Source organism: Atractosteus spatula, chromosome 7 (genome assembly GCF_055471065.1).
Source record: "Atractosteus spatula isolate fAtrSpa1 chromosome 7, fAtrSpa1.hap1, whole genome shotgun sequence".
Lineage (NCBI taxonomy): Eukaryota > Metazoa > Chordata > Actinopteri > Semionotiformes > Lepisosteidae > Atractosteus > Atractosteus spatula.
Genome location: NC_142712.1, coordinates 1,129,782 through 1,148,663, shown reverse-complemented (window position 1 = coordinate 1,148,663; position 18,882 = coordinate 1,129,782). Strand labels below are relative to the sequence as shown.

Genomic DNA, 18,882 nt, shown 5'->3' with positions numbered 1-18,882 from the left:
ATGAAAATTATCTTATTTATTCTTTATTGCAAAAAATGTTTAAGAAGCTAATAAAAAATGTAACCAGCGATCCTTCAATTCTGTGTAGTCTGCACAGTATTTCAATTCCTCATCCTACTGAATGCAAGCAGTAACTGCACTCTTAGTGAAAACTGAGCTGCTGCTCAATCCAGGGATATTCCCAAATCACGCACAGAGGGAACTCAGCACCCCCCAGAAGTAGGCCTGCAGAGTCCGAGATGAGCGCACAACATTAAGACATTAAGAAGGATGAAAAAGAGAGATAAGGAAGAAAGAGAAAAGGCGCTTGAATAGTGCCACTTAATCCTCCACTTATGGACCACCCTTCCGATATCGTGCCCGGCTCTGAGGCAAACCCCTGCTCCTCACTTTGATCTGTGGTCAAACCAGACAAATTGGACAGAACAGGATGAATCATGCCAGCCCCCGAGAAACGGCCAGGGATACACAAGGGCAGAAAATGAGATTTGTGGTAGAAACATGTGGCCAGTTCATTATAGTACATTCCCCTTAATCCCAGATTGTCCAGCTCTCCTAGGCTTTAATTACACAGTATCCGATATCGCACGGAAATGCCGGCAGATGTCGATGTCTAAGACAAGCATTATGGGCTTAGAGATGGCCCAGTAATTCTGCGTTACCAGTTTGTGAGGCGCGCAGTCACAGGGATTCCCCAGCGAGACCCGAGACTGTGACATGGGGGTTAACGCCGGGTCAGTCCCGCAGGTGCCCGACGAGAGGAGACCAGGCCCATCCGCCTCGCTTGTTTCTTCTACTCCTTTATATGTGACCAGGCGTTGAGTTAAAAGAAATTGAAGAAGTCAAACCAAGTATAACAGTAACTCAGAAGATAATGAGTTTAATCGGTGAAAATGTGTCTGTAACGACAATTAAATGTCATGAAGTATTTCTCCGCCATGTCCGCTATGCCATGTCTGACAATACATCTTTCAGCTGCGCGGTCTGGCTTGACTGCTGACCAGGCAATAGGATTTGCTGAACGTGACCAAACGATTGAAAGAGCTCTGGTCCTTCACAGAGTGAAGCAGGAGGCCAGTACCTGGCAGGGAAAGTGCCTCAGCGTTTCTGAAAGGCTGTAATAAACGTGATATTTATGGCATAAAACAAGCAGTATTATTAGTGCTAACCCAACAAACGTACTTTAATTGTTAATTAAACAAACTATTTTGAAATTCTGTTGCGGTGATTCAGCACTCCTAACCCTTTCTGAAATGGCCTGTGCCAGGACAGAGGGTCCGAGACCCTTACTGTAGCAGGTGAAGCATGGAGCTGAGCAAAACCTGAGTAAAGGGGAAATAAAACAACAGCAGGAAAATTAGTTTGAATTATGCATTGAAGGTTTTGAAAAAAATATTTGTTTAATTTCTCCCTAAATCAGTCACCCGTTTCTTTAATGTGGTATAAGTGCTCACCTTCACTTGAGGAGACAGTCGAGTCAAACAGGAGCCAAGGTGCACTCAGTTGACTAGAGGAGCGTGGGCATCGGAAGGGGGGCGGTATTTCATCAGGCTGGCCAAGAAAAGACTGAAGGGGAGTGGGTTTAGTGTCGTCTTTATATCATCCGTTATCCTCCTCGCTGCTCATCAGAAAGATGAAGTTCACAAAGATTAAGAATCGCTGTTCCAGTAAAGAAGATTTGCATAAGTGACTGTGAAGCACTTCATTCTGCTAATCTGGGTACTTCGCTCTCCAGTGTGTCGGGGCCACAGTGGAGGAGCGAGGTGGCAGAGAGCCCTCTGCTGCCGGACTCAGGCATTGCAGCAGCAGGAAGCAAGTGCACTTTCAATGCCATTAAAGTTCACTTGAACTGTTTTTTTAAATTAAATCTGTCCTTTTACGTCTCTGTTCTTTGGGAAACATACTTCTTAAAATACACATTAAGTTCATTATGCTTTTTCATGTCACAGTAGTTTTACAAATTACAAGCTTAAGAAATATAAACAAGTAGTTTTTTGTTGACTTAACATGGTCATACAGTATATACAGTATAAGGTATATTGGAAAGGTGTAGAACTGAAAGAAGGTAATGATCATGGCTATACGTTACACTAGTTAGATCTTATGAGAATATTGTGCACAATCCTAGTCTTTGCACTATAATAATATAATTATAGGATAATCCTGTGTCTAAAGAGAATGTCACACACCAGTGGGATAAAGGGAACTGAATATCTCTGGTGTTGATCCAATACGACTACAAGAATACCTGAAACAAGCATTCCAATCCCAGAACAATTTTAATAAAGTCAACCCAGTGGATATGCTTTATGCTCAGCAGTGAACTAAACACTCTAGGTAGGTTAAAAGAAGGAGTATTTCAGGACAGGAACAAGAGTTGCTTTTTCACACAAAGGGTGTTAGGTGCCTGGGACAAACTGACCGAGCATGTTGCTGGATCCTGTTCCCTGGGAACCTGAATAAATGGCAATGACAAGAGGAAAAATGTTACAAACAACCAAACGAGTAATACTGAGTCAAATGCCCTCCTCTTCTTGGTTAACGTTTGGTTTTATGCTAAAAGAAAATGAGATTCTGAGCATGAGGCACGAAACATCGAAATATCTCCATCCATCCATTTCCTCATCCACTTATCCAGTAAAAGCTTGGGAGGAAGCTGGAAAATACTGTACAAACTCCACTCAGATAGCATCCTGGGATTTGAACCCAGAGCCCCTGCTCCGAGAGGCAGCAAAACTAACCACTGCACCGTTGTGCTGCCACATTTAAATAAATACAACTTATAAAATCAAAAAGAATGCAGGTGTACAGTATGTCTAGCTGTCTGCCGGAGGCTTCTACACCTGGCACAGGCAAGAGCAGAGCTCTTCATCCCTGTGGCCCAGTCCAAACACAAACAGGGCATTTACCGAAAGCTATGCAATTGTTATTCCCTTCCCTGCTTTATATAGGGCAGGGAGAGAACACATTCAAACAATACTAATATGGCATTAAACCCACACATCACTTCAAAATGGTCTGGAAATTTGACCCGAATAAAGAAGTGCAACAATTCTGTAAAGAGTGCTACACATACGCACTGTGACAGAAATCTCCTGGGTTACAATTTGGTGCTCTCGCTGGGAAGGAGAGGGTTAATGTAAGCTGGCGTGGTTGTCTCTAGGACACAAGACATGACTGATATACAGTGTAAAGGGCCTAAGGGATTAGTTGCCTGGGCACTTGTCTGTTCTCTTTATAAAAAACAAGACCAAATATAGTCTGTGCTTCCAGCAAGCTACAGCTATCATGAGAGCACCAAACAAAATAACAAAAACACCATGGTCATGTCTATTTTATGTCATTTTCTAAAATCATTTTTATTGGAATAATAAACTGTAAATACAGTCTAACGCAACCATTCGTATAAATATATAAAATAGCCGAGCAGGAAATAATGTCTTATATGTTTTTGAAAAACAGAATAAAAATCTATAATTTTAAAATAAAATGACAGCTACAAAGCATCTAAACCTAAGAAGCAAAACGCACTGCTGCTGACTTCCTACAGCATTTTAGTCTTTACTCTGAGGATGACTTCACACACATCCAAGAAATACCAGACTCTGCTTTTTAAAAAATTCTGAAGCAAATCAATATTTTTAAGCACATTCAAAGCAGAATAAATAGCAAATCTTGGGGTGTGCACTTTTTAAAAATATGTAAATACAGACTATATATAGTATATAAAGTACGCAATATACAGTACATGTGTATGTCCACAGTCTAGCAATCAGACTCCACAAAGTCAGCAGCTTCCATTATTCGCTTGGTATCCTGTCACTCCATTAACTGACCTACATAACCACTTTGGTCAGCTTGTGATGTGCTTCATGCTCCAGAATTCTCCTGTATCTTGTTCTCTCTTTAACTACAGTAGCTTTCCATAAACCATGACATCCCTTTCACACTCAGTTTTAAAAATAAATCATGGCCTCAAAATTACAGACTAATAGCTAACTGAGGCCTTTGTATAAATAGTATTTCTCTTATAGTGCGACTTGTATTAGAGATCCATGAATCCCTTATAGATCATTATAACATTGCCTCAGTTTCACCACCCAGGCTGGGTGGAAACCAGATAATGTGTCAGAATGGGATCAGAGTCTTGTTGGATACAAAAATAAAAAACGCCTTAAAAAGCTTTTGGATAAAAAAAGTGAGCCAGTTGGTCTGTCCTTATTTATGCTAAAAAAACAGAGGATCTCCCTCACAGGAGACCTGACATGTGAGACACTATGATACAGCTTCTAAAGAAAAGCTCGTTCATTATCATTACTAATTCAAGGTCAGTAGGTCCCCCAGTTGCCAGCAAACCGCATGAAACAGTTTGTCTCTTCGTTTTGTTTACAGGAGTGTCAGGCGTTTCTTAATAGACCCTAAGAGATCCTCTCAAACTTTGTTTACCAAAAAGACAGCATGTGTTGTGGTTGTGGCTTCCATCTTCAAAAGCCCATTTTATTTCCAAATGGCCTATTGATAAAATCCAGAAGTAGGAGGTAGATGTAGATAACACAAAACAGAAGAATCGTGTGCTAAAAAAGTACTTTGTCAATATCGTGTAAATAATGTGCAGTATATCTACACAAACTGACTATAGCCCCGCTGTATCTAATGTGAAATCTGGATCCCCTGACAAATCTCAGCCCTGACCCTCTGCTAGGTGCTTCAGCAGCACAGACAGTGGTTCCCGTGGATTGGGGCACAGATTCTGGGGGGGTGTTCAGTGGATAATGTAAGATTCTGGTTCAACTCTGATTTAATACGTGCAGGGCAGTGAAGGCACATCCTAAGTGATCCTTCAAAAAGTGCCTTGTGCTTATTTTTAATGATTGTTTTATTTTACAAGGGATGCAAAGCTGAGAAGTCTCTCAAAAGGGAGCCAAATAATCCACAAAAACAAGTGTTTGTTTTATGGAGCAAGGCAGAGAGAGGCAGGAAAATCTCCAGGAACACCGAGCTGCCCAAGACAAGCACATGAACTAGAGGAATGAAAGGCTGGAACAGTATTTAGCTTAGGCCAGCTGGAATGGTGAAACAGGTCGGACAAGAACCTCCATATACCACCCCCCTTTCTGTGCTGTATGTAAGCGTTTAATAAACAAATTAATGTAAAAACGCTTGAGCAGGAAGCTAAATTTACAACACAAATGTGTTCTTACAGTATGTAAGAGGCCTCTCCTGACGAAGCACTGTAAAAAACGTCAGCAAAAGCAAGTAAACGCGGCCGAAAACAGTTATTTAAACAGCACGTCCTTCCAGGGAAACCTGCGGTTATAGAACAATCCAGTGCTTTCGGTTTTCTGATGGGACTGGTGGTAGAGAGCCCCAGAAAACAAGGAGCAACAGCTGCAGGCTCTGAGGGCGGCGTTCCGGGACAGCCCCCCAAACTGCTTTTAGATACATCCCTCTACTCGTCTTTTGAAGTACAGCATTTTGTACCGAAAACAAACACAGCTCATAAGGATGCCACATTGTACGCACTGTTCACTGACTCGATCGCAAAAGAAGTTTCTGAAGAGAGCATAACCCAACAGCAGATGAATCAATTAACCTCCGCCGCTCGCTATGAAACCTGCGAACATACAGTATCTGCTGTAGGAGGACGTGCTTGGCGTTGTGGTAGGATTCCTAAATCCTATTGGACTCCACACAGGAACTTCAAAACGACTTAAAAAATAAACCAGGTTTGAAAGTCCAAACGCCTTTACCCCCTCCACAAGGAAAACAGACTCGCAAACTGGGATACCGGGACAGCCCGGAGCCACTGTCGGGAGCGTCACTGCCCAAAGCTGGCCATCCCCTTACGCCCCCTTTGTAGGGATTCGTCACATCCGTCACATGGGATTGAGGAAGTTCTTCCTAAGAAAGTAAAAGTTTTTTTTTCTCCAGTTTAATTAGTGGTGCATTAAAGTATCCTAAAAAAGTTATTATCGGAACGTTGCGTTTCCTTTTCTCTTCCTGGGGAATTTGGCGTTTGATCTTTCGCGTTTGTTGGGAGACAGCAGGTTCAGCTTTGTCGGCCTCTTTTCATCATTCTTTAAGATGAAAACGGGGGGAGGTTACTTTGACGTTCTGTTTGGCTCTTTCTTTTAACATTTAGATTGTCTTTTAAACGTTTGCGCTGTAACGGACATGGGAGAAATGAGAATTACGCTGCGCGTTCTGTGGTTACTCTTGTTTTCGAGGACGTGTTGCTCGCACTTAACTTTTCCTCTGAAACTGTTCGCCGGGAAATTTAATTCGTCTGTGGATTTAGATTTGACCCCTTTGCAGAAGAAGAATGCCACTTCTGGAGGACTGTCGTTGGCTTCCGACCCTACTGGACAAGTGAACTTTTTAGATATGTTGGGGAATTTAAACGGGGACTCGGGCAGAGGCTATTACATAGAGATGCTAATCGGAACGCCGCCGCAGACGGTGAGTTATTGAGTCTTTTCAGCTTCTTATATTGCAACGTTGTTACCAGTGAAAATGCAGTACAGTACTTTGTGGTGTCTGAACCCCTCCTGTGCATTCTCATTTTCAGCTCGTATCATTCTCCTGACAGTTTAGAATGACCTGTCTAAACTGACAAATTTCATTTTGATATTTCACGGGAGGTTTTTTATTTGCCTTTCACTCTGTTACGGCTCTGGTGGAAGTCAGCATTTCCGTGGGCATCTTTTGCCTTGTTGGTACAGTATAATCTATTTTTTTTGCTTTTAAACATTCAAGCTGCTTTACATCAGAGGTCGAAACAAGTAAGTCATTTTACAGTCAAATTAATGATTAAAGATAATCGCAACTGGATATCTGGCATGTATACAGTTTCCCCCTTAAGGCAATAATAAGTTAAGTGCTTTTAACTCGGAAACGTAGCGAAACAAAGCGGTACAAAGCTGATTACTGAAGCAATTCAAGTTACTTTTTTTCACCCACCTGATAAATAATCTCTGCCTACTGTTGTTTCATTTTGGGTCAATGCCCTGTCATGGTGACTCAGGCCAGAGTTCCCCTTGTTGTGTCAGAGCTCAGCAGTGACCAGGGACATGGAAAAGAGAGTTTATTAGTGGGGAGGACAAAGATGAAACAGATGTTTCATTAGAGGTGTCCTGTTTCGAAGTAAGAGCCTATTTGTAAAGTGTTATGAGAGACATGGTGCTCAGTAATATGTATGAATAGGAAAAAGATAGCCAGCCACTGGAGTGAAAAGAAACCGGGGTGTGTGCTGATCTGATAAGGTTAGTTGTGGGCTCAGCATGTTCTGGGTGTGTCTTGGAGGTCACAGGCTGGTATGCAGCTCTGGGCTGGTAAAGTCTTCTTCTCTTTCGGTTCCCATTAAAGCAGTCATGTACACGTAAAGGCCACGGAGACGGCAGTGAACTGCCACACCTGTACCTGAGTGCTGGACCAGCTCATGTGGTCAGTACAGCCAGTATGTAGCTCAGTAGCTAATTGGATCAGTGAGCTACTAGGTAGAAAAAGAGGCCTCTTGTTTTGGGACCTTTCTTGAGTTCTTTTACTTCAGTAGAGCTTGTCTTTGTCCAGAAGCAGTGAAGTTGAGGGATTTCCTGGTAACAGAAATGTCAACACTTGCTTCATTTGTGTTTGGTCTGAAAACAGACTCCGCCCTTTGACCCTTGGTGTGAAAAAACGCAAACAGAAAAATAATCTGCAGCGAATGAGTTTTAATATCTTCCAGGCAAGCACAGGAGTTTGCAGAGCAGTAAATGCAGCCTGGGTGCCCTCCTACACAGAAGTGCAGTAGAGTACAAGTGTTGGCCCAGGTCTTGATGGCCTTGTGCTAGGGCAGAGGCAGGAGGGATTGCTCTGTGCTGGCCTGGAGCTGCGATGGGCTTGTTTCTGGCCACATTCGGGTCATGAGGTGCTGCTGTGCCCCCTTCTCCAGTACAGGCTGCGCAAGCTCTCAGCTCTCTCACATGAGCCCACATGACTCCCTGCAGGCCACTGCGGTGGAGGCAGCTGATGAGGATTACCCACACAGGCCTGAAAGGAGCTTTCTTTTCTTGACGGGGGTCTGGCCTAGAGCAGTGTCTTCAGCTCTCACTCTGGCTCCGTGGAATCCCTTAGCCTTCCCAGCTGTGCGTTGTTCCCCAGCATCTGGTGATGCAGACAGTGTCAGTGCTGAATGACATTGGTTTGCTAGAAACAGTGAAGTAACAGGTCAGAAACCATGTAGCTTTAGTGTCTGAGCAGAGTGATAAAACTCTGTGGCCACACCTCAGCACAAGGCCTGGCCCAGTCCAGCCCCCGCCCTCACAGAGTTTCAGATTGACACTCCAGAGAACAAACATGTCTGGGCATCACCCCATGGCTGCTGTTGGCCCCCCACCCCTGGAAAGCTAAGAATGAGCTATGGGGAGCCCCAACCCCCCCAAAAAAGTTTGCAGCCTGTAATATTAACTCAGCATGGCTGTGAAACTGCATCTGCACACTGTATAACCATTTCAGCAGAGCCCTGCTGGTCCTGGTCATACCTAGTTATATTTCAAGGACTTTCATATTTCAAAATCAGTGAAGTTGTATATGCTATACATACACACGCAACAAATGTTTTAGTAAAGTCATGAAAAAGGATCTGTTCTCATTACTTTTCTACAAGGTTCATTAGAGGAACTGTAAGCCGATGTGTCACGTGTGTGGATGTTGACCACTGGAACACAAAGCCTCTCGCTCGAACTGACAAGCGCTTGATCGGGTCAGTAGTCATCAGAGAGACTGGGATCCTTTAGGCCATGTACTTTTTCATCATTTGAAAGAAGTTTTAAAATTTAATTTCAAATGTCAGAGTCTTTATCTTTATTAGAAGATCTGTTTTGGAGCAGGACGAACTCCTACATGAAGTAATCATGTTTTCAGAAGAAAAGTCTGGATTAGGGCTCTTGTAATCTGGATTTCAATGAGTTTCACTGAAGAAGTGAGATATTCTGTACTGACCTACTTTTATCTTTGGGGGGGGGGAAAGATGAATCCCTTATTTTCTTTGTCTTTGGCGTACACAGCTAGCATTTTTTCACTCGTCTGCTGCCTCTACACAAGCGCTGCGCACTGTGTCTTTTCTCTGACACTCTGCTAGCCTGTACCCTCATCGCCTCTGCGCAGTGCTGGCTGGGACGGCGCATGCAGGATGAATTGGCATTTCAAGGCACTGTTTGTCAACACTCCAGGTTTCCCTGCTAACACTTCTGACACGCTCAGGCTGCAGAAGAAGGCTGAAAGCAGTCCTGCCCGTGATGTAATTAAGGATCCTTCTGCTAAACGAGCCAGCATTCAAATGAGCCGCTAATTGCCACATCTGTTAACCCGTTGAAGAGGACGAGGTGTCACTGGAGTGTTTCACATCTGCTAATTGGTACAAGCAGGTAGCAGATGCCTCCACTATGACTGAGTGGCTGCCAATTAGCGGTGCAGCTCAATGAGGGGTGATGAGCCAGACGTGATTGCCGTGGTGGTGGGAGGCTGGAAAGAAATGAGAACGAAGCTCCCTGTCAGCCTGTCCAGGCCTGCCACACGTGTGCAGGAGTAGCCCCTCCATCTTGCAGCTGTAGGCCAGCACAGGAAAACGAGCTCTTCTCTGTGAGCCTGATCTGTATCCTGGGTAGTGCCACTTTTTCAGTGTAACAACTTGATGTCGTTTCTGTGTTTTTTTCTCTCTCTCTTTGGCACCCAAGAAGGTTTGCTGTATTATTTTAAAGTGGCACAGGAGCACTGTGAGGCGCTGTGTTCTGATGAGCATCGAGATGTGCCTCTCACTAGCACTCCCACTGCCTGCGCTCGATCTTTCCCAGTTGAGCCTGCAAGGTAACCAGCAGGACACCCCCGTCCTGCCGGCTTCCTCTCCCCTGTGGCGGCGGCTGAGCTGCTCGCGTGGCAAGCAGCCCCTTCTCCGTTGTTTGTTCTTCATCAAATTAAAGCGGTCAGCAAGCAAGTTAAATAGCCTAACAAGATTTAAGAAAGCACTTATCTGGAAAATAAACTCCCTTGCTGAATGCAGCAGAGGAACACTAAGCCAATAGCCCTGTTAATGATGAAAAATGCTTTTAATGTTCCTTCGGTGTCTGTAACTGAGATTGCTATAGTGTGTTAGCTCATTAGTTCCTGCTTGTTGAATTGGCGCTGGAGATGCCATCACTTCAGCTGCGCGGTGTAAATACAGCGGTACTGTCTGTTTTTTATGAAGTGCGGAAATTGCATTGGATTCCTGGTTAGTTAAAACATTTCCACTGAAAAAAATTAATGTACAGGTGAATTGTCTCATTTGCAAAAGTGGCCGGAAGATATTCTCTGGACAATGAGTAAATTCAATATAATATTCAGTGTTAGTTCGTTTACTTTTAACCACCTTGAATGGTGATAATATAAATGTATGTCTTAACAGCAGTGACAGTCTAGATCTGTACAGTACAATGAGCCTCACGGTGATCAGGAACCATGCGTTCGTGTTTCCTGCACGGCCGCACTAACGGTTGTTCTCCCCTCCTCTTTTGCAGCTGAACATCCTGGTTGACACTGGAAGCAGTAACTTTGCCGTGGCTGGTGCTCGAGACCCCTACATCTCGCGCTTTTTCAATTCCTCTCTGTAAGCAGCACAAGGACTTCGCCTTTTTGTATTTGAATTATATTTGTATACTGTCATTCGTCCCGGAAGATAACCCGTTGTGCATATTACTAGTTTCAGCTTCCCCGAATAGTTTTGTAGCTGGTTTCTACAGACATTACCAGTCTGTGATAACTGGGCCTGGACTGGGAGAGGGTGGTCACAGTGAGCGGCTCCGAGCCCTGGGGAGAGGCAGATATAAACAGGGAAGAGACACACTCTGGGCCTGGAGTGCCAGAGCAAGCGATCTTTCAGCTAGGTGGATGATGGCAAACACACACAAACGCAGCAGGAGTAAGGTACAAAACCACTGCTCTTTTATTTACGGTGCAAGAAAATAGAGCAAGAAAACACAGAAAACCACATACCGCAGAAACAAAAGCTTAAGCTCCCCTTCGAGCTACTTACTAGTAGTCTTCCCAGGGTTCCTTTCTGTCAGGGCTGCCAGGCAGCTAAGCTGCTTATCAGCCTCAAGACAAATTCTACCCGAGACCCGAAAGTCACGAGCAGGGTCGCCGGTTCCTGGGTCAGTCGCCTCCTTCCCCCTGTGCTGAGGCTCGACCCTCAGTGTCCAGATGGCAGATGCTCACCAGCCTCAGATGCATCTGCTTCCTGGTCTCAGATCCTCAACCTGTCCAATTGTCTTCTCTCCACTGGTCAGGTGACCAGGGGCAGCAGCTCGCTGGGACCGACCTGCTGCTCATTGCGTCTTGATGTGTTGTCTGAGGTGCAGTTTCCTTTTGTCCTGGAAGACGTTCTAGTCCTTGCTGTCTTATTTTCAGCTCCAGTACCTATTGGTCAAGTGGGAGGACAGTGTCGGTGAGATACACGCAAGGCAGCTGGGTGGGGGAACTCGGCACCGACCACATTTCCATCACAAAGGGAGCCATTAGCGCGATCACCATCAATATCGCCACCATCCTGAGCTCAGAAGGTTTCTTCTTGCCTGGGGTGAAGTGGCAAGGCATTCTGGGACTGGCATACCCAGTGCTGGCTAGGGTAAATGGATGCACTATTTCCGTGGTTATTGTAACAGAAAACCGCGTCAGTGTCTGTCAGTACTTTTGCATTTTATTTTCCACTGATAAGGACACATGGCTGACGTGCATTGTTGTGCAAAGGTGTGACAAAATATGGAAAAACCTGTTATCAAAAAGTAAACTTGGGTTGGGCTTCCTCACCTTACTGTATTTCAAAGCCTTATAGAGGCAGAACTACAGTATGCTTTCTATTAAGCATTCTGATAAAACCAGAGTATTGTACGAATTATCACTTAGATGTTTTCTAATGAGAAATGCTTTTTGCAGTATTTGATTGGACTGTTTAGGCTTCAGGTACAGGCAGATCCATGTTTGGGGGCACACCGACTTGACATAAGTGATAATTCAGCTGTATGAATGCTCTAAATTAGAGTTTTCAAGCAAGGATTGTCTGTTTTTTAACTTGTCCTGTTAATTCTATAAACTTTACAGTCCAGGTAACCTTTATCTTGGTGTTGGCTTTTGCCTAGATGAGCTTGCCTGTATGCGACAGGTTTGATCTGATATTTATAAAACACGTCCTTAATCATGGTGGGGACAGACGTAAAGTGAATTGTCCAGTATGTTACTGTCTGACTCTGGAGACTGTACTAGAGAGATTGTACTAGAAAGGAGGAGGGGCTTCATGTCTTGTCCTTTAACTCTGTCTTCCAGCCGGACAGTTCTGTGACGCCTTTCTTCAACTCCGTGGTGAGGCAGACTGGGATCCCGGACATCTTCTCTCTCCAGATGTGTGGGGCGGGAGTGTCGGGGGGCAGCGATGCAGACGCTGCCAGAGGGAGTCTGGTGAGCAGTCGGACCGGTGGCTCTGATGGGTCACCCTCAGATCTGCAGCTTTAGACCCTTGGAGCACATCCATTCTGACCTCCTCAGCAGGTGGTTTGTTCAAAGAAGCAGTTTCAAGGTCATTTAAAAATGAAAATACCCACAACCCATAGCTCTCGGGGCACCGGACGCTCAGGGTGTGAAACGAATGCTCTCAGGTGACCAGTATGATCTGCTGCCTCCTCGGTATCGATGGATCCAGAGTCTAAGCTCACGACCTGCTCTCTGCTTTTGTGAAACAAGCGCAGAATATATCTTGGACGACAGTATATTTTTTATTCAAATAAGCGACAGTAACCTGCCCCAGCAGGTTTCCCTCATCCCCCGGTCTCCTGGGCTGCGAGCTGCAGCAGCAGGCCTCTGTGAATCTCATTAGCGGACCTGAAGGCCGAGCCTCTCGTGTCTCTAAGCTGGGCATTGGACGCAGTTCAGAGGGTCAGGGCAGGACTGCGAGTCACTGAGCGAAGAGCAGAGGAGGAGGTGGCAGTTCAGTGCAAGTTTCCCCTGTCGAGCTCCCCAGATATACCAGGAGTCACAGATGTGTACCAACACTTGAAACACAAGATGCGAGTGGGATATTCAGAAGTGCTAAACCAATTAAAGAAATATGAACCACAGGGGGGTAATTCCTCATCTGCAGATGATAAACTTCACATGCATTGCTGTACTTATTTTGGTGTAGTACTGTACCATTGTTTTATTCCAATGTAATGGCTAATTCTTCTGGACATACTCTTCTTTAGTCCTATAAAGATATAAACATTTTTTTCCATTTAGTTTTATAATGTGTGGAAACGACTTTTCCTCACAGGTTGCAACTAAACCCCAATGCTATTGTTTCAGATCATGGGTGGGATCGAACCACTCCTGTACAAAGGGTCGATCTGGTACACCCCTGTCAAGGAGGAATGGTACTACCAGGTCGAAATCCTAAAGCTCGAAGTTGGGAATCAGAATTTAAACCTGGACTGTAAACAGGTACAAATTTTATTCATTGGAGGAAAGAGCTTAACTGCACAATTTCCAAGACAATACATCCATAGTTGTCCTTTTCCTTTTGTTTTACAGCAATTTCCTCTTCATTGTTACCATTTTGGATAAAATATGTCTTTTGTGTACCGCGCCTAGTTGTCCCAGTTTCAAATGCACTTGTGCTGGTGCCCTCTGGTTCGTGCTTCACTGTAGATTCTGCTGGCATGACTTTGACAGAGCCGAGGAGAATTTTGAATGCTTGAATCAAGTGCCCCTGACTCTCCTCTGCGAAAGAGCAAAAATATTCAGTGCTTTTAGCATGTTAGTGTGGGGCATTCCTCTGAGCTTGAGGATGCATCTGGTCACGTCTGGTCATGAGTTTGGACAATGAAGCGGAGCTCTTCAGTTTTCAAGCACAACACACCGCAAGCAAAAGAGCAGGCAAAAACACAAACACTCCGTCTTCAGTATCTGGCTAAGAAACCGTGTAAATACGTCCGTGGTCACGGGAGTCCTGTTCACTCAGGAAGTTCAGTAAAATCTGCTACATTTCCGTGTTTCTTTTCCTCTTCTCAGTACAATGCTGACAAGGCCATTGTGGACAGCGGGACCACGCTGCTGCGGCTTCCCCAGAACGTCTTCCGCGCGGTCGTGGATGCCATCGTCCGCGAGGCCCTGGTAGGATTGTGATCAACGGCTTTCCTCCGACCCTGACTGGGACACAATTTCAGTTGTGTTTCTCACAACCTTATGTTGTAAAGAGAAGCAGGAAGTTTATAGTTTGAGAAAAGGCTAATGACTCATTCTGTGGAAAACAGCAAATGAAAGGGAAAAATAACAAAACTTGCCTACGTGTTTCGACTTGTGTTCTGTGTTTAATTGAAATATTTTACTTTTCCAGATGCTTTGTACAGTAGGTACAAAGGTACAGTTGGTGCTTCTGAATGCTCTGTTTGAAACTATAATAGTGCTAAATGGAACTACTTAAGTGAATATTTACTCTCAGATCTTAAGCCTTCAAAGCTGTTGGACTATTTTTGCTTTCACTAGTAATCCAATGCTGGAACCAGATGAGTACAAAAATAATTTGTGGTACAAGTCTTGCAACTTAGACTTAATCCTAAGAAAAGCTTACTGTATGTTATGTAAGAATCTAAAAAGTACAAGTTTTAATCCCCATTTAAAAAAGGCTGTACTGTTTTTGCTGCAACACGTTTTTATGTTTTGCTTCTTTGCAAAACTAAAATTATAAGCACTCTGATTCATTGAATTGACTTCCATTGTGATACTTGGGGGCTTGAGTGTGCGAATGTTTGAATTCACAAAGCTTGAATGTGTGAGCATAATTAAGAATGAAAGAGGGTGTAATAAAAAAAGAGATAATAAGAGATAAGAATTGGACCTGTTTTAGAGCATTGTGGTTTCTCTCATTGAAAACAGCACCGTCTGCTGTCCATAATGGGAGCTGGCATGAAGAGTTGTAGACTGCATATCTGAGGGATCAGGGATCTGTGTCACAGTGGTGGGCAGTGTACTTCACTGCAGGACCCTCTCAATCTTGTCAACAGATCCAGGACTTCTCTGACGGATTCTGGACCGGCACTAAGCTGGCGTGCTGGATGAAAGGAGAAACACCTTGGCCGTTTTTCCCCAAGATCTCCATCTATCTGAGGGCCATGAATGCCAGCCAGTCCTTCAGCATCACCATCCTGCCCCAGGTATGCAGTCAGAGGAGGAACAAAGCCTCCTAAGATCTCAGTGCCACAGGCTCAGGGGGCCCAAACCACACTCGTGTGTAAGAAAACAAGTCCGGGGTGAACCAGGCTTGTCTGGGATGGTAACAGGCTGCGGGAAACTCGTTCAGTTTGTCCTCGAGGAGCCTCGGTCTCTGGGACTTGCTGACAACAGCGGGAGTCGGTCTGTGAGCTGTCAGCATCCCCACACAGTACTGCTGAGGCCTTTCCTGCTGGTTTTATATCCTGGTGTAGACATCTCCTGCCTGTACACTTGGGTATTATCCGGGAGTGAACGCCAGTAGAGACGAGTCTCGACAGCACTGTGCAGTTGGGAAATTGTGATGCCTTCATCTTAGTTTAATTTATTCCAATTCCCTATGGAACAGTTCTCTCTCTTTATGCATGCTTCTTTTAGAACAAGAAAAAAAATCTTAAACTGAAATGTGATCAGTAATTTGAATTTTTTTGTCCATAGGAAGAGCCAGTTCAAAGACTATTAAGTCTCAATAAGATACAGTGAGAGTGCTGTACATTAAGTAGGTGCTGTATTTTCAAGGTGATGTAAATCATGCTCAGATTCAAACACATTATTTACTGCTGGTAACAGACTATAGATCTGTAGGCCACATGACAAAGGAGCACTCACCCTCTTTAGTCTTTACCCAGACCGCTGCTGTAAACATGCTTCCCTAGTCTTCTTCACATTTCCGAAATCAAGGTTTTTGTTTGCGGATGCAGATCGCAGTCACTAGATGGCAGCCACACTTCACATAAAGAGGACAGCAGAGGGAGAGGTTTTGTATTAATGGTAAGGTTTGTGTTGAAAGAACAAAGCCTGCTTGTTTAATCTTCCCTTTCACAATTTAGTTACTATTCAAGCAAAGCCATGGCTGTGAAGTCTGCCGGCCATTTTGCTGGGAATTATGAAACCTGTGTCTTTGCACGGGTGTCCCGGGTTACAGAGGAGTCCCTCAGTGTCAAACCAGTGTGTTTTGCTCGCAGCTGTATATCCAGCCGATCACGGAAGTGGGCAACGCTCTGGAGTGCTACCGCTTCGGCATCTCCTCCTCCTCCAGCGGGCTGGTGATCGGCGCGACCGTCATGGAGGGCTTCTATGTCATCTTTGACCGCGCGCTATCCAGGGTGGGGTTTGCCCTGAGTACCTGCGCAGGTGAGCCGCTATCCAGGGTGGGGTTTGCCCTGAGTACCTGCGCAGGTGAGCCGCTGTCCAGGTGGGGTTTGCCCTGAGTACCTGCGCAGGTGAGCCGCTGTCCAGGTGGGGTTTGCCCTGAGTACCTGTGCAGGTGAGCCGCTGTCCAGGTGGGGTTTGCCCTGAGTACCTGCGCAGGTGAGCAGGAGGTTCATGCCAGATACCCAACGGCCCGGGTCATACCCTCCCGTCACTCCTCAGTGTAAATACGGAGTGATTGACAGGTTTGGCCTGGGTGATTAAATATAACTGCAGCTGCTCTCAGAAACTTTGGGTTTGGGTTGTGGGAGCCTGGGACAAGCTGCCCCCCCCCCATGCTGTTGTGGCTGATGCACAGACTTCCTTATAGAAGTTGCTGGATGAGATCTGCAGATCAGTTAGTTACAAGCAACCTGTTGTATTGAATGTCTTCCTCCAGCTTGTATCCTTTCTTATGACTACATACTGTAAAACATGTCCTTTTGTTATAAAATCAGATGATCTGTAGAGCTGCACAGCACTGACTTGCTCTTTAAATTCTGGACATTTTATTCTGGTAAGGGAAGGGCTTAATCTCCCCAGTCTTCCCTTAACCTTGGTTAGAAGCACCCGCCCGATCCTTAATTGCCTGTTGTTCGATGCACGTCCTTGTTCGTCAGGAAGCAGTGGGTCCCCAGTGTCGGAGATCGCAGGCCCCTTCTCGGCGCTGGACGTCTCCTCGGACTGCGTGTCTGTGCCAGTACTCCAGGAGCCGGTGCTGTGGATCATCTCCTATGCGCTGATGGGCGTGTGCGCCATCGTCCTGCTGGTGCTGGTCATCCTGCTGCTCCTGCCATGCCGCTGTCGCCGTGGGGACGACCCCGGAGAGATCACAGACGCGTCGTCACTCGTCCGGAACCGCTTCAAGTGACGTGGAGGAGAGAGAGAGGCCGAACAAACGCTACTGGTTGTACTTGGTAGCAAGGCTCTTCAAGGAAAGAGACTGGGGGGAGAACAACGATCAGCTGTTTTCCTCTTGAACTGATGATTGCACATACCACAGGCACATATATCCTCTACTTTACAAAGTAATAGTGTTCTTGATCAAGCACATTCATCAAAGACACCCAGAAAGGTTCAGATGGCTGGTCGACCTGGCCTTCACTGTTGGTATTTTCACTTCTCGCAGGCGAAACATGATCTGGTGATGTACTGACATTCTACTTCACACACTGTTACAAAAAAGCACTGTACTTCTGTGGTCACCTCACCTAAATCTGTACGTAAGTGACAGTTGTAGTTGCTGTGAACTCAAGGTAATGTTAAGCATCTGAAGGAAACCAAAAAAAAAAGACTTTTGGATTAGGTATTTCCAAAGCAGCATTTAATTAGAAGCCTCCTTGCAAACTGCATTTACATTTCTTGGTACTCCAGTTTAAAGAAGCTTGACTGTCATACTGTTGTGTTTGAGCAGTTTCTCTTCTGGAGCACAAAAGCACATTGAAGGGGGTTTGGTTTAAGTCAAAGCTCTGACACTTGTTGTGACACACCTGCCATGTAATTGTGCACTGAGAGACAAGCCTCTTGTCTAGTCTGGGTCCATTTGTGTGTCATTAAAACATTTCTCTTAACACTCAAGATCACGCTGCTCATTCAACAGTCTGGAAAGTTAATAGAAATGTTTTCAGAAAAAAGCTACTGACCTTGTTATAATATTTAAAATATATCTTCATCTTTATAATATTCAATCCAGCCCATTATTTTCTGATTTCCTGAATTTCATTCCTTAAATGTTTAAATGAAGGAAAATGTAATTTAATTTAAAAGCTGCAGTTTTTTAAAAACTTATGAATAAAAGAATGTCAATCAAAGTTTCTGACTTCTAGCAAGATGAGATATTAAAATCTGTTAATTCATTTTAAAGGTTGTTGGTCTGACACTGTTGTTCATAGCCACACTAATGACTGCAGATTGTGGAGCTGAAAATTTAGTTAACACTCTTTAAGTTGAGAGTTTATTCTGTGTCCTCTCAGGTGTGTTCCTGTCCATTTTATTTTCAGTGATGTTCTGAAGATAGAGGGAAAACCGAGAATATACTCTACGAGAATTGTTTGGTGTTTACCATTAACATGTAGGGTTACCACTTTGCCCCCAGACCTGAATTGTGTTGGTGAGGACAGTGTTAGTGCGAGCATGTGTGTTCAATCAGCGCCGCGGAACCCAGTCCGTATCTGTGCCAGAGCACCGGGCACATGGCCCCACATCAGGCAGCTTATAGGAGCCACAGCCCATCTGCACCTGCGGCCCCTTGGCACAGCTGCAGGTGGGGAGTGAGAAACACTGAAGGGGGATCCTTAGCAAGGATCAGGTTGCAGGTTGCAATTGAGCCAGGATACTGGGCTTAAGAACCCCAGGTTATGAGCCAGGACTTCTCCTATGAGTAATGCCAGAGGATTCTCAATGCCTAAGAAGTCGGGGCCACAATTTAGCATATTTCTTATC

General features: G+C 44.8%; 1 protein-coding gene across 1 annotated transcript; it reads left to right on the top strand.

The window, feature by feature from the left end:
- Nucleotides 1–5,855: 5,855 nt before the first annotated feature.
- bace2 (beta-secretase 2) lies at nt 5,856–18,251 on the top strand. Its single transcript, XM_088921938.1, has 9 exons — nt 5,856–6,459; nt 10,533–10,621; nt 11,422–11,638; nt 12,334–12,465; nt 13,348–13,482; nt 14,053–14,154; nt 15,045–15,194; nt 16,215–16,383; nt 17,061–18,251. Exons 1-9 carry the CDS (start codon nt 6,175–6,177, stop codon nt 17,309–17,311), a joined length of 1,530 nt encoding a protein of 509 aa, XP_088778064.1. The 5' UTR covers nt 5,856–6,174; the 3' UTR covers nt 17,312–18,251.
- The last annotated feature ends 631 nt before the right edge of the window (nt 18,252–18,882 follow it).

Excerpts from the sequence above, each read along its gene's own strand:
- bace2 (XM_088921938.1), top strand. The coding sequence starts at position 6,175 with ATGGGAGAAATGAGAATTACGCTGCGCGTTCTGTGGTTACTCTTGTTT. Across the intron at positions 11,639-12,333 it reads CATACCCAGTGCTGGCTAGG|CCGGACAGTTCTGTGACGCC; the intron begins GTAAATGGATGC and ends TCTGTCTTCCAG. Across the intron at positions 16,384-17,060 it reads TGCCCTGAGTACCTGCGCAG|GAAGCAGTGGGTCCCCAGTG; the intron begins GTGAGCCGCTAT and ends CTTGTTCGTCAG.